Here is a 15,900-nt window from a genome sequence, read left to right as displayed (position 1 = left end):
TGAGTTCTTTGGAATAAAAAACGCAATATTCCTTTGATCTGGTGCTTTGCTTATACTTTCAATGACTTTTGAAGAATTTGGCTCTCGTCTGTCTGGTTTTACGACGCAAAATGGCCGACCCGTTTTTCACGTGAAATTTGACATAAAGTAGACATTATCTTTCGTTTACAAAAAAGATAACTCGGAAAATTTGAACCACAATATAAAGCAGAGATTTCTAAAGAGTACTAATTAGAAATCTAGGAAAAAAAAAGTCTGCAACGAAGGAAATAAGAGCGATTTTTCAATCGCGCGTCAAGGCTCAGCTACACGCCGCGGAACTCTAAGGCTCGGTAACTGAGGCCGATTTTTCAAGTTTTTTTTTAAAACATTAGTCTTGAAAATCGTAATTTAAAGCATGGATAATCGTCTTCATTGACTTAAAACACTAAACTGAGGGTGTTAAAAAGGATTATGTACGGATCGACTAGAACATTTAGCGCATTACTCGAGTGAAAATACTAAGGATTGGATATTTTTCGAAACTATCCCACGCATAAGAAATAAGCCTCGGGTATTGAAGTAAAGTGAAGAGATTAAGTCAGCATGCTTAAGAGAGAGAAAAATGAACTGTTTCCGTGAAAGGCAACAACCGATACCCTTTTTCCCTTTCCACCTTCGCCGAGGTGAGTCGCGCGGAAGGGGGAGTTTTCACACCACAAGGCTCTTTTAGCCTTTTTTATTACTGCGTCCGTCCGATGTGATATTCATTTGTAGCGTTTACTTTCTTTCTTGAACTAAAAAAAGCAAAAGATTTTAAGGTTGATTAAATGACGTGAGAAGTATAGAATTTTTTAGGCTCTACAAAACTAAAGTTTAGTTCTATAGTTCGTTCGCTTCGTCCACTTGAATTCCATGAAGATTCAAGATCCAAAAAAATCGTTGATATAATTTTTAATAAAAATTCCAAAGTCTCCATAATCTTGCAATTTTGGTAGGAAAGTACTTGTCCAATCACACAAGTGTGTAGCAAAAGGCAATTATCTGCAGGCAGTAATACTGTAACATGAAGACGTCAAAACTTGCTGGCTGAGTATGTAGATTAATTAGTTTTTCTGCTTGAGAATTTGAAAGGGCCAAATATTACATGACTCATATATGTAGTATGTAACCTTTATTACAGCTATGAAAATTTCTGTACTCAGGGCTCTCCCTTGTAGTTAGGATACATATATATGGTCGACAAATTATAAGTGCAATATTTTAAAGTAATACCTATCATGTAACACCACTTTTCAGGTATTTTCTGTTTTGAAATTTAGCTATTATATTTTAATTACATAGTGATGATATGTAAGATGCTTTTGTCAACTGACTCTCTTACAGAGTAATATTTTTTAAAGTGGTTTTCTTGTTTCCTGGAATTAAGTCATATTTTTCTTGGAGCCTATGGCATCAGAATTGATGGAATCGGTATCGGTAGAATCGAAATCGAAATGTCAGAATCGGAATCGGGATCGGAATCGATAAAATTTTGGAATCGACCCATCACTAGTGATTACACCACGTTCTCATGGAACCATGTCTCTTCACGAGAGGTGACCCAAAAATAACCGGACACCATTAAAAAAAAATTCAAAATTTAATTTTTTGTGCTAGAAATGTTAGTCACTACTCTACATTAACACTGATGCATTGGTTTAATTGTTTTTTTCCACTGGGCAAAACACCTTTGGTACTCGACGTTTCTGATGCCTTGCAGGACTGCCTTTGATCCACCGTCATCCGTCATCTGATGAAAACATTTCCCTTTCATCACCATTTTCATCCGGGGGAACAAAAGGAAATCACAAGGTGCGAGTTCTAGTGAGTAGGGTGGGCGAGAAAGCAGTGTCATGCAATTTATTGCCAAAACTTCAAGCAGCAACACGTGCCGCTTTTTGATCAGGAGTCAACAAGCAGGGATGAATTTCGCTGCAATTCGTCTCATTTGCTAATGAGAGCTTAAATTTGCAGCAATGAGTTCCACAAAAAACCAGATCGTTCAATAGTACACCTCTTATCCTCATGCACAAGTTATTTTCCACATTTTCATCAGTTCTGGCCATGGAAGGCCGGCCTGGGTGTTGAATGTCTTCGATCGCCATGTTACCGCATTTGAATTGCAAATATCACTCGTGCACATAAGTTCTTTTTAAGGCTTTTTATAAGCTGTAGACAACATATTAACCGTGTCCACCTCAATTTTACCCAGCAGAGAACAAATTTCCAATGCTGCACGCTGATCTCGAATATCAGCCATTTAAAAAATCGAAGAGGTCAAAAAAACTCTTCGAATGTAAACTGTCACCGGAGCTCACTACAACCGTCTAAAGCCATGCTGTTTGGATGCTGACTCAGAAATGATGAAATAACACCCATCTAGTGGGAGAAGCCCAAAATATGAAAGCGACGCAAGCAGCGATTTCCGTCCAGTAATTTTAGGTCCCCCCTCGTACAACTGTCTCCCGCGCAACTTCGTGAGATGCGAGTGTTTAATGCTGTGTATGAAATATGGTTTCTGCCTTTGCACAGCGATTTGACACATCATACTAATACTGGACGATAACAGACCCGTGAACACATAGCTACACATCATGCGTCATATAACCACAGATGCCTAGTTATTGCGAATGAATGCCAATAATTGTCTTGTGATATTTCATGAGCCAAATCATTTACAGACACACATTTAATGCAAATTTAATTAAATATGTAGACATTATTCCTCTTTGAAATATCACTGATACTAAATAAAATCCACAATCAAAGGTAGTGCGGAAATTGAAGGGCTTTAGCCTTCACCTTTGAATATAATGAGCACCCAAAAAAGCAAGCCATTCCCCAGGGATTATGAACACCCGTTCAACCAAGATTCCAGTGTATTTTTAAAATGAACTTATTGCTTACAGACACGAAGATTTTAGATATATGTACCTCTCCAATGATCTCTTTGCCATCTAATTCCCCATCAGATGCTTCCTCCAACAGCTCTGCAACTTTCACGGATGCAGCTTTACTCCAGCTAGTATCAAGGTCTCTTGGCAACATGCAGCAAATAATAAGCTCCTTTGCTTGTGGAGGGTACCTCTTGAATTCATCAGGCAGGTGGTGCAATTGGTATGCCTAAAGTAAAGGAAGAACAAATTCTCACTATGACAATACACACACATGCAATTGATTTATTAAGCCATGACTTTGCATATTGTGCTGTGGGAAGATTTTCGACAATAAAGTGGAAGAGAGGAAATTCCTATATCAATCTGTATGGAAAAATATCCCTCATACTTTATTCTTTCTGTCGTATTTAGAAACATAATGAGGCTTGGAATGTAGGCTTTCGCAGTGAGATGCATTGTTGTCTACTGCTTTTGGGAGCAGCTGCATCTTGCGCTTTGTCACGCGAGCTTGCGGCCATGGCAGATCACATCATCAGGTGATGAAGCTTCATTCATTGCCTGATGATGCAACCTGAAATGGTCACGAAAGCTCGCGTGACAAAGCACAAGACGCGCCGTTGACAACAAACATAATGAAGTTCTAAGATGATGTTCTCTGTGTAGCTCTGAAATACATCTGTTCTAAATGGCTCAAGCAATTCTAGCCTGGTAGGAAGCCTTTGAGTCTCTAGTTGCTACCAGACTAATCTCCCAGTTATTGATGAATTGTGTGGCTTTACTTTGAACTATACAGTAGACTATCATTAATACAAACAAAATTATTATGAAGTCCTCATTTTTACAAGTTAATCGTTGGTCCCAATGAACAGGGTAATCTAGTCTACAGTAAAAGTAGCATTATAACGATATTACGAACCTCAGTCCTGGTCCGGCAGTTATTACAAAGTTCACGGGTAAGCAATGACATTTAGGTTAATATGGCATATGCTACGTCACAATCATTGCGCTACGTTTCAGTTCTCCTCGTGCACTATGCCCAAGAGCGTCAATTATGGTTCTTTCTTCTGGTCTTAGGAGATACTCCAGTATCCACGCAACATCATATAATTAGCTTCATTCTTGTGGAATCAATGTGACCCACTCATTACCAATCTCATATTGGCCGTACGATAAGTCCTCTTCTGACGAACATTCGATTTTCAGAAATATTCGATAAATTCAAGAGTGCCCGATGTGATGCAGTGTGGTGTAGAGGAACTTGCACCTGTGGGACAGTCCTAACAAAGGATCAAGTAATCCGTTGAGAAGTCAGGAACTATTCAGCATTTCGTCTGTTCTTCCTTCCCACAGATAGCGAGTTATTTTCACCTCCAGCCGCGTAGCAGGCGCAGCTAGATCAGTTGTCACAATAATGAGTTAACGCAAACTTTTAATGCGGTGTTGCATTCTACAGGACATTCTACCTTCTGATGCCTTGTATCAACTTATGAACAAGGTGTCGGAATGCATCTTGCTTTTGTATCTAGGAATTACTGCATTTGTTCATAATTTAATTGCGTATATCATACACAACACTCTGAAGTTATTCCACAGCGCCACAGTAAGTATGGGAGATTGAAGAGACCAGGAATGTTGGCACGGGATGTATTTTTTTGCAATAATTTCTAAAAGAAATCGCAAACAAATTTCTATTGCAAACCTCCAGTTTTATGGTCCTGTGAACTTCGTAATAACAAGAGTTTACTGAATTAAGTTCATGGATTTAGTCTTTCAGGGTCGGAGAGAAAAAGCATAAGTCAAGTACTGCCAAGTCAGCGCTAACCTGTGCTGCGAATCCACAATAATAAGAAAATACCAACATGCTAATATGCTAACATAACAATGCTCGACTCATTCAGCCACCATTTTTTGTCTTTTATGCTGCACCTCTGGAGTTCTTCCTTGGCCATAATCTGATTTCCCTAATATTTCCCCGACTTCCATCCCCAATTTTTAATTCCCTGATTTTCCCTTGACCAGAATGAACCCCTATTCAATCCAAAACATTCATTATTTGAAGTATCCCATTGTGATCCAGCCAAATAAAATGCATGGTCGGATTTGAAAAAGTGAAGGGATAAGTTAATTGTTATTATCACAGGTAGGAAAAAAAGAGGTGGAAAGAGACAGAATCAACTGACTAACATGCTGACACTAAGAGAGAGAAAGTAATGTTCATTTTCAGTCTTCACCAAAGATATACAGTCAGATCCGGATTTAACGTCTTCGCATTTAACGTTTTTCCGCATTTAGTGTTTATTTTTTTGGGTCCCGATTCATTCCCTATTAGGACAATGTAAAAATTATCCGTATTTAGTGTTTCCGCATTTTGCGTTTTTCTGCATTTATGGTCGTAAAAATTTGTCCCGCGCAAGATTTTTTTGCTAGATTTAACGTTTTTTCATGACGGTTCATCCAAATCTTCGAATTTATGCTCATCAGCAAGAAAAGTCTCGTGAAAGTTTACCAAGAGTCAATAGAATCTACCGGGGAACGCTTCTTCAACTGCTTACTTCCGCGAGCGCAGTGCTGCGACCTTCAACTCGCAAGCTGGGTGATTTGTCTTCTAGTAATGTTTCGCTCCCCTTCTGATCCAAACACCAGGCACTTTTTATATCAGATCCGATCTAATGGAGCAAAGTCATCCCTTGATAACCTCTAACTACCTTATCCTTCACTTCTTGAACTTAACTTCGATGATATGTGACGACTGATGACACGAGTTATCCTCCGAGGGCCGCTACAATAATGTTTTCTCGTAATGTTTTCAATTGATGGCTTATGCCCCTTTCAACTCTACTCCCTACAGGCAGTCCATTATTAGCCCAATATTTTTCCAGTCGGCTACTTTCTCTTTTCAAAAGAGGAGGCCCAATATCAATTGCGCATTTCACTAGAAGATTCTTTCTGTAATCCATCCCAAGGTCAGTTTCCACGGAGGAACAGCGAAAGAACAGAGGAAGTGTTTCCCCTGTCATGACCGTGAGTGAGAGCATTCTTTCCCTACGGAACAACATTATTTTACATCGTAATTTAGATATCCCGGAGCCAATTTACCGACATGCGGCTGGTTGATATCGATGTCGATTCATAAATATCTATCTGGTGCTAATTAATGTCAAAAGAGAATGACAATCAGAGTTTTGACGAACTATCACGGTCCATGACTCAAAATAAATCGCTCATACTGGAAAAAAAATCACCGCATACTCACGGTAGAATAGATGAGCGCGGAAAAATACGAAAATCAGGCAGGTATCCTTTGGTGGTTGACTTCGACATCATAACCCTGACGAAATTGCCAAACTCCAGAGGCACTGACAATTTTTCGGATGAAATCCAGTTCTGTTGAAGATTAAACCTTTTCACTTAACTTAAAGTTTAGCTAATCGTTATTCAAGGTCCAACCAAATTTCATTAAAAGCTGCCGAGGAACAAGGTGAGACGGAGTCAACGTGATCAGCGCGCCGCGTAAACAACTTCTCCCGGTTCCATTCGACCTGCATGAGGCCGCGGATATATGACGACGAATCTGGTGCTATCATCGAGTTGAATCACCATCGACTTGTACGCATACTAGAAATAAGATTCTCCTTTTTTGGATGACCTCGAAATCCAAAATGTGCGCACGGGAGGCTTTTTAAAGGCTCATAAATCCCTTGTTTCGCCGAGTCAACAGAAAACGTTAAGTTGGTATAATTCCAGAAAACCTCCCTTTTACTAGATATTCCGTAGTTTAGATTTCGGGATTAGCAATCTTCTGCTGTCCCTTTATTTCACTCATCTTTATAGATGCAATGACGATTTTTCGAGTACCTACTTACACCTTTTCTAATTAAATTAGAAATGCTATAGTCACCTACATGTCGCTTTTACAGAAAAAAAATTAAAATTTCATCGAGACCACTGAAATATACGTAAAAATGGAATCACTAATTTCCACAATAAATATCGTGTGGGAATGCTTTTCAGTTGATGCATATTAAAATTTTCTTAAAATATTTCTTTAAAACAATTGTCATCCTCTCATTACTTATTTTTACTACCCATTTTTTTAGCTGATTCCTGAAAAGTATTATCCAACCTTCATAGGGCTGAAAACACTTAATCAATGAATTTTTTGCTGCATGCAGCACCTTTTAGTTACGTAAAATAATATTTTTTATTCATAAAAAGCCATTTCAATCAATACAGACCCAAAAACCTGAAAAAAATGGCAGGTCCTCATTTAGTGTTTTAAAGTTTGTCCCCCCTGAAAAACCTTAAATCAGGATTCTACTGTATTCCACTAAGGCACCTTTCAGACCCAATGAGGTTACCTTTACAGTTTTAGTGGTCCCATCATCCACAAGATTCACAGAGACAGCCGTGGGGTTTTGACTATCCAAATTTCTCTGAACAATGGCCGTCACTTGAGCTCGCTGGTAGAGATTGTGCTCGCTCTCAATGGCACACATGTCCCCAACTGCTGGAGTGCCGTGAAGGGTCCTGCAAGCAGCAAAATAAGACAATCATCAGAGCAGAATTTTGTTATTGCTCATTAAAAAACAGTATGAAGGCAAATAACATAGTGTAACCCTTAACCCTTTCGCTGCTGTTCAATCTCCGAAAAACTTCTCCTCACATGCGGCGAAAAGGTTAAAATGCGTTTCTTGGGCTCATGCAGCAGGTACCTCCGGGATGGGTTTGGTACACCCTCCGAAGGGTCGCTAATCTGCGACCCTATCCTTGACGAGCTCACCCACGCAGGACCGTCTCCTCGACCCTACCAGCGGGGGGCCTACCTCCCGAAAAGTAACCGCTCTGAGTTAATTTTGAAATTCTATCAATCAATCCGATCATCGAAAAACAATTGTTTTTATCGCACTCCCGCCAATTATGCAATCAAGTACATCTTTGAACCATGTTTCTGCGATGAAAAATAACGATTTAGTTAACTTTGCTAAAAAAGTGGCAGCGGAAAACCAAAAAATGGCCATTTTAGCAAAGTTAACAAAATCGTTATTTTTCATCACAGAAACATGGTTCAAAGACGTGCTTGACTGGCAGGTGTGCGATGAAAACAATAGTTTTGTGATGATCAGATTGATTGATTGATTTTCAAATTGCAGTCAGAGCGGTCACTTTTCGGGAGCTAGGCTGCTGGTAGGGTCGATGAGACGGTCTTGCGTCGGTGAGCTGGTCGAGTATTCCGGGTCCCGGATTAGCAACCTTTCGGAGTGCTTCGGCGAAAGTGCTGACCGCATGGCAGGGACGAAGAAAAAGTACGTCCACAGCAGTCTGTCGTGCGGACGTACTAGGTACGTCCACAGCAGTGAAAGGGTTAATAGCACATCATGTATCCATTTTTCCATTAAGTGTTTCACGGACAATTCCAGCCAGTCCCCATAATAAGATCCACTTATACCTGTCTTATCCATTTTTGTGTCCAGACAAAATTATTCATTTCCCCAGCTGTTTCACACTACTTTCATTCATTAAATACTTTTTCTACAGAGTATGAGTACACCCATGCCTTGCTTAGCACAATTTCGATATAGTGCAAATTTGCTCCTCGGGTAAACATCCCAACCCTGCTTAGCCAAATCAAATAACCTTAAAGACTCTCTTGACAAAATGTGAACTAGCGCTAAGTGCACACCAAATTGCACTCATTCTATGCATATTAATAGAATTGCTTGCCTCATATTTTATTCAGTTTATATATTTGTCGAAATCCATTGCTATGCAATTGTTAAAAACAAATCTCGTCACACGTTCGGACAGCTGACTCACTGAAGTAATTTATTTCTCCTCCTTAACTGAATAATATCAGTTAAGTTAGATCATAAATTAAGTTTGAAGCAAGTGGAAATGAGTTTTTTTAAAGCAATACGTTTTGAGGCGTCATTTTTGCCATCATCGGGCGAATCGACTACCACATTAAGGGTCCACTCCTCCAGTCTTCAAGGTCATCGGGGAGCGGAGGCCCTGTTGTATATGAATAGCATCAACGCATTTAAGGGTCCGAGAGAGCCTTGACCCCATCGACTTCTTTCCTTCCCAGCAGTTGTAGCCCCTCTCCATCTCAGGAATACAGTGCCGCAGTTGTTCAGCAATATAAGGTGATTTTGATAGAGGCATACAGAGTAAAAATCAAGTGAACATTGGCAAAAAAATAGGAATGCGGAGATAAATGTAAAGGAGTTATCAAGGAAAAGCATAAACCAAGAAGAGAAATTGAAAGTGATCCCTTGATTTGAAAATAGAGACCATTAAAGCAACATTGCACGTAAGTTTAAGATCACAATGTCAACAGTCCGTACTATCATTCTGAACAAAGACGAGGTTAAAATGTCAGTGACATCAGCCGCACCAACTTAAGCCTAGCAGTCAACACATACACAAAGTTCATTGCAGGAAAAAATGGAAAGACCTGGATTGATAATAAACGGTTGAATGATGTTCCTCCAACCCGGGCAGTTATTTGGGCAAAAGCTGTGGCTTTATTTGAATCTATAAAAGAAGATGAGGGAGGTGATTGCTCCGAGACATTTAGTAGAAGCTCCGGTTGGTTCCAGAATTTTAAACGTGGAACTGGTGTTTTAGTGCTAAGATATCAGGTTAATCTACAAGTGCTGATAGCACAGTCGCCGCAACATTGTCTGATGAACTCCTATTTGTGATTGAGAGTGGATCCTTTCCCCCTCAATAAGTTTTTAATGTCGACGAGATGGAATTGTTGTAGAAGAGAATACAATGTTGTTTACTCATTTTCAGGGAAGAAAAACCTGAGTTACGTTTCAAGGCATTTAAAGACCGTTTCATGTTGCTGCTTGATGCTAATGCCACAGGGGACTTCAAAATCAAGCCATTTATGATTTATCATTCACTAACTCCTCGAGCAATGAAATTGTATTAAAAGTAGCATTTGCCTGTCATTTGGATGAGCAACAAAAGTGCCTGGGTGACACAATAATTATATTTAGACTGGTTTGAAAATTCGTCAACTGCCGGCAATGTATCACGAACCCCTACTGTCTGTAAAAAAAAGCAAGATACTCGAGTTTGAGGAGCTCTAGCGTCTAAATGAAGCAATCGATTTCAATGCAATAAAAAGCATACGAAAGAGAATTTAGTTCTACGTTATATCATGTACTTAAAAACTCTTCGGCTTCATAGTATTTCCTGTACTTAATTTTTTCTCGAAAAAGTGCCCGTTTTTTGCGCGTAAAATCAAGGTGCCCAACTTTGAGCGCTTGGCATTCCCGTAGTTTTCGTTCCTATAACTTGCAATTTTGATATAAAGAAGCCACATATATTACTAGCAGTTTGCCAAAAACAAATTGTTTATACTACAAAAATTAACGGAGTTGTTGTAAACAACGCAAACCTCTGCTAACTTCGAAACCAGTGAGTCAATTGAAAATTGATTGGTACTGTTGTCTTCCGTAGAATGTTCGTAATGCATATACGTAGATCATACACGTTAAATGTTAGCAGTATATTCAATATCTTTTCATATTTAATTTTGTTTTTAGCTCTTGTTGTCGCCTTCTCCCTGCCTGACGGGGATGGGCTAAACAAAGCAACAGAAAAGAGAAAGTCTCTCGAAGTCGTGCGCAGTTGCCACATAGCGCATCGTGACTCACAGTACCCTAGCAGTTAATGAATCATTCGCTGGTTACTTTAAAACGTTTACCTTTAGGGATGATTCGACTATTGTTAGTGCAGATTCCCTCGGTGAATCAAGCGTCCAAGAACGGGTTTTTCGGAGACGGAAGTCCAAATGGTATTGAGTGCAATTTGCTTTTTTCGCTGCAGAAAAAAGTATGGACAAAAGATATCCTGTGTATCAAACAGTGTCTGATTGTCTTGGTATCAGCTTGATATCAGTGAAAAGAGTCGCGGCTAAACAGAAGGATTATGAATTTTTACCATCCGATAAAATTTATGCTATTATGGCTTAGAATTTACGTCGTAGAAAAGCATTTTGATGAAAGCTCAGCCCAACCTGACCTTAAGTTTACCTGAAGGGTGCAACAACGATACTTTCATTGTGCGAGTCGGTCATTTAAAGGAAGCGCGCCCTCTGCTGAGTCGGTGGCAACCACGCGCCTCTTTTCGCCTCCCCCTCCCACGACGGAGCTGCCGGTACGCGCATAGAAACATCTAGATAAATAATAAGTGATATTGACGTTATTATTGATATTTAATATACATTTCATATGTGCTTGCATTACTAACATTCTACAGAAGACAACAGTACCAATCAATTTTCAATTGACTCACTTGTTTCGAAGTTAGCAGAGGTTTGCGTTGTTTACAACAACTCCGTTAATTTTTGTAGTATAAACAATTTGTTTTTGGCAAACTGCTAGTAATATATGTGGCTTCTTTATATCAAAATTGCAAGTTATAGGAACGAAAACTACGGGAATGCCAAGCGCTCAAATTTGGGCACCTTGATTTTACGTGCAAAAAACGGGTACTTTTTTGAGAAAAAATTAAGTACAGGAAGTACTATGAAACCGAAGAGTTTTTAAAGTACATGATATAACGTAGAACTAAATTCTCTTTCGTATGCTTTTTATTGCATTGAAATCGATTGCTTCGTTTAGACGCTAGAGCTCCTCAAACTCGAGTATCTTGCTTTTTTTTACAGACAGTAAGATAGCATGCATTTTTCCTGGATGTTAGGCCACCCGCCCAAAAGGTGGGGATTTCAAAACACGCACAATTTATTTTAACGAGAAAAAACATCAGTGAATGCATGCCTACTATCTCTCAAGATCTTTTAAACTATAAATTTTCATATACCGTATTTCTCTGAATATAGTCCCCCCCCAATTTTGAGGCTTCAGTTTCAGGAAAAGTTAAAGAAATGCGTTTGAATATAGTCCCCCTCCTTTACTTTTGCCACAGGCATTTTTGGAAAAAAAGAGTGGACTGTATTCAGACATATACGGTAAATAAGTTTTTCAGAGGCTATTAATAGGAATATATATGGTTTATAAGACATTCGATTACCAACACTTATACTACCGGGAATGCATCCCTATCTTCCCAATGTTAAAGTGCTCTTGTATAACGCAAATTCGTATTGCGCAAAGACCTCAAGGAATGCATCCCTAGTGCTAAGCAAGGCATGGGTGTAATTGGAATACAGTTTTTTTTTATTATACTTAACTTTGCAGTTTATAAAGATATAGACTGTTCACAAAGTAAAGTTGAAAAATAGAAATGTTGAATTGAAATCAGAATGGGAACCACCAAAAAAGTGGAACCAATCAATCCTTAATTAAGAATAACAAGAAAACTCATACATTTATTTAGAAGAACAAGAAAAATGTTCTTCTTTTAAAATTATGATAGTTATTCATGGATGTGGACTTACTGAAGATATTTTTCTCACAAATTAGTTCCCACCTAAATTAACTTCTCACAATGAGAAATAAAAGAATACTAGATTCATAAAAAATGAGCTATTAAGGTTGAATGGCTATGGAAATTATGGCAACAAAAATAAAGATGCACAAATGAAAGTAACCAAAGAAAATTTGGGATAACGTTTAAACTGAGATAGAATATTTGAAGAAATTTTATAACTTACACATTCTCTGGATTCCGGAAGTGCCGAGCGAGACCAGCGGCTATATGAAAGTATTCATTGGGATAAAGAGTTTTGGTTCCATCAGGACTAATGTGCTCCAAAAGACGAGCTGAGATGCGGGATGCATTAAACACATTCAATACTTTAATCCGGACTGCTCCATTCCTGCAAACATTCGTAAAAGAAGAGCATGTAAGATATTGACTTATCATAGTGGTCCATCACCCAAATGTACCATTGAAATGAATAAGAAAAGAAACACAAAGAAATTTAGATATGTATTCCATTAAACACGAAGTTGTGAATGAAGATATCATAAGAAAAATGAGGGACTCATATGTTTATATTTACCAACCCCTCGTCCACTTATCGAACTATTTACAATTTTTGATCGTTGTAACTCCTCTGCAGCTCGGTCGATCATTTAATATACTTTTGATATTACAAAGTCATCAAGACCAAAAAAAGGCACTTTGTAATGTTGAATTACCTAATATTAAGAAATTTTAATAAGCCTCACAAAACATATACTTTCGTACTGTTGTTTTATCATCATTTGTCTTTATGGATTTGCTATACGTTATTAGATTTAATCCGTGAGAGTATTCTTCAATAAATGCTTTTGAAGCAGATTTTAAGACATAAATATCACAATACATTCAACCTTTTATTAAGTAGTACATGATCTCTGCATTGTTGGAGTTCCAGATTAGTTCATTTCAAAATGCAAACAAATCCCAATTGTCCTCTTTTGTATTGTTAAATAAAATTTCAGAATTCATGGTTAGTTGCAAAAAATACACCAGTGCAAAAGAGATTACTCCCATTCCAAAAAAGATGACAACACCATGGAGACTAAAATTTAGTATGTTGGGCAATTTAAAAAAAATTGGACGGTGAGCTGATGCTGATGTGACAATGCTGCTGATTCCTCCCCACCGTCTTAGTGCCATAAATGCCGATGACACAGAGGTATGACCAGGCACACCCCATGATTTCTTCTCTTTAAGGTGCCACAGTGAATCCATTTTTCATTACTCGTCACAATGCGATGAAGAAAACTTTCCTTTCATTTGTAGCTTGAGGAGTTAATCACTGATGAAAAAAACATGCGCAATGTTTGGCTTTAAATCATCAGGACACCAGATTCCTTGCTTTTGAGTCATTCCCAGCACATGCAATCACTTAGAAATGGCTTGGAAGGTAACTTCTAATGCTGAAGTAAGCTCTTCATGAGTTTGCCATAGATCTCCATCAAGCAATACCTCTAATTCAGAGTCTTTAAAGGTTTTTGGTCCTCCTTCACGGGGACGGTCGCCTACATTGAAATGGCTGTCTTTGAAGCGACAGAACCAATCACGGCACTTTGTTTCACTCAGAGCACCACCTTTGAAAACTTTCTGGAGCTCTTGATGTGCTTCAGCTGCTGTTTCTTCGCATGAAAGAAGAAAAATCAACACTTCCCACAAATGATGGTTATTTGGTACAAACTCAGACATTTTCATGCAACAATGAGGATATGTCACCAAAACAAAGTCACTACTGTCGCCAGGCAGTTTGTTTACCAAACGTCTAAGCTTTCTTCATGACATTTCTGATGTGTTGAAATTGACCTACAATCCCTGCCAGAGCCATCAATAGAAAAACAGTAGGAACTTAGTTTTGCACAATATATATTTATTACCTCAAAATCCAAAAATTTTATCGAATCAAGTCTTTATTGTTTATATAGAACATAAGCACTCCAATGCAGGGACCCGCAAGATTTTGACTCTTTTAGGGGGCCATATAGTAATGGTATTTTCTAAAAAACTGTAAGGAATATCAACGCAATATTTTGTAATACTTAAGGTGGCCATATGATTATGTAATACAGTGGAACCTCGATCTCTTGTTCCCGCATTGATCGTTTTCCCGCATTCATCATTCGCCACTCCTGGTCCCAAAGAAAGTTCCATAAAGGCAATGTAATTTTTCCGGCATCCATCATTCTATGAAGTATCGTTTTCTCGCATTGATCGTTTGAAGACTGCGGTCCTGTCGTATAATTTTCCCACATTCATCATTTGACAAAAATGAGACGACGTGTTAACAACGTGTTATTCATGGCTAATAACGACAGACACATACTTTGAATCTTCTGTCTGTTGATAATAAAAACATGCAGAGAGCGAGTTTTCCTGTGAAAACAAGTTTCTTATAAATACGTGCAGAGAGCAGTTTTTTTTATACAGTGAAACCCCCATCTATCGTTCCCGCATTGATCGTTTTCCCGCATTCATCGTTTGCCGTTCCTGGTCCCAAATAAAGTTCCATTATGACAATGTAATTTTTTCCCGCATCCATTGTTCCCCGAAGTTTCGTTTTCCCATATCCATCGTTTGACGAAAATGAGACGAAGTGTTTACGATGCATTATATGTGGCTAATGATGACAGACACATACAGTGAGTCCTCGTTTAATGTCACCTACCGTTCCTGAAAAATGTGACGATAAACGAAATGACGTTAATCGAAGCATAGTATCCCATAAAAACAATGTAAAAATTGAATATCGGTTCCTAGACCTCACAATTCCTATGCGAAAAAATTTTAGCGTATCATATCTGGGGCATTTTTTACAATGGGAATGCCAAACTATGGCATAATTCTGTCTTCATCGACGACAATAGCAGCAGTGACGTAAATCCTTCTCCATTTTTGTATCTTCCCGCATTTGCTTTTCGGCTTCGCTATAGTGCAGTCCAATGAATGCTACCAGACGCTACAGACCAGGGATCCGGTGCTCCGGTCCATAGGCCCTACCCTCGCTACGAGAATTTCTTTTCGGACCGGTCAGGAGCGAAATCAAAATGGCGCAAATGAGCGAGGGCGGGCAAACTGGGATTATGAAATCGAAGAGATGGTTTTAATTGCAAATTGAGGCGGGCGGGCGTCGCCTGGGCATCATCATCGCTGAAACATCGTCGCAGTAACAGGAACCAAAATTATTGTGAACATTGTTTTCTTGGACATTGTCGTGGAAATGTCTCTGATGCTAAAATTTGCCAAAACCGTAATCGCATTTAACAATATACACACCGTTTTACACTTTGAATAGAATGACCGTATTACCGCCCACGAAACAAACAACCTGTAACGCCTGCCACTTCACCTTTTTTCTCGCGCGAAATTTAAAATACGTGACGTTATCGCGAAGCGAAGGGGCGATAAACGAATCACGGTCGTAAAATTTTCGTGACGTTATCGTGAAATGACGATAAACGGGGGTGACGTAGAACGAGGACTCACTGTAGTTTGAATCTTTCCCAGGAGATTGAAATACGATATGGAGAAGCTTAGTGCCGTGGGA

At 38.8% G+C, this 15,900-nt stretch overlaps 1 protein-coding gene across 1 annotated transcript in view; it reads right to left on the bottom strand.

Moving 5' to 3' along the window:
- LOC124168773 overlaps positions 1 to 15,900 on the bottom strand; it is a 136,407-nt gene that overhangs the window by 46,301 nt on the left and 74,206 nt on the right. The window contains exons 18-20 of the mRNA XM_046547064.1: positions 12,550 to 12,714; positions 7,277 to 7,445; positions 2,956 to 3,144 (exon numbers count right to left, since the gene is read on the bottom strand). Coding sequence (XP_046403020.1) covers positions 2,956 to 3,144; positions 7,277 to 7,445; positions 12,550 to 12,714 — 523 coding nt within the window. The remainder of the gene's footprint in view (positions 1 to 2,955; positions 3,145 to 7,276; positions 7,446 to 12,549; positions 12,715 to 15,900) is intronic.

Source organism: Ischnura elegans, chromosome 12, assembly GCF_921293095.1.
Source record: "Ischnura elegans chromosome 12, ioIscEleg1.1, whole genome shotgun sequence".
NCBI lineage: Eukaryota > Metazoa > Arthropoda > Insecta > Odonata > Coenagrionidae > Ischnura > Ischnura elegans.
The sequence above is the reverse complement of the archived record's forward strand: the minus strand, read 5'-3'. Positions and strand labels throughout refer to the sequence as shown.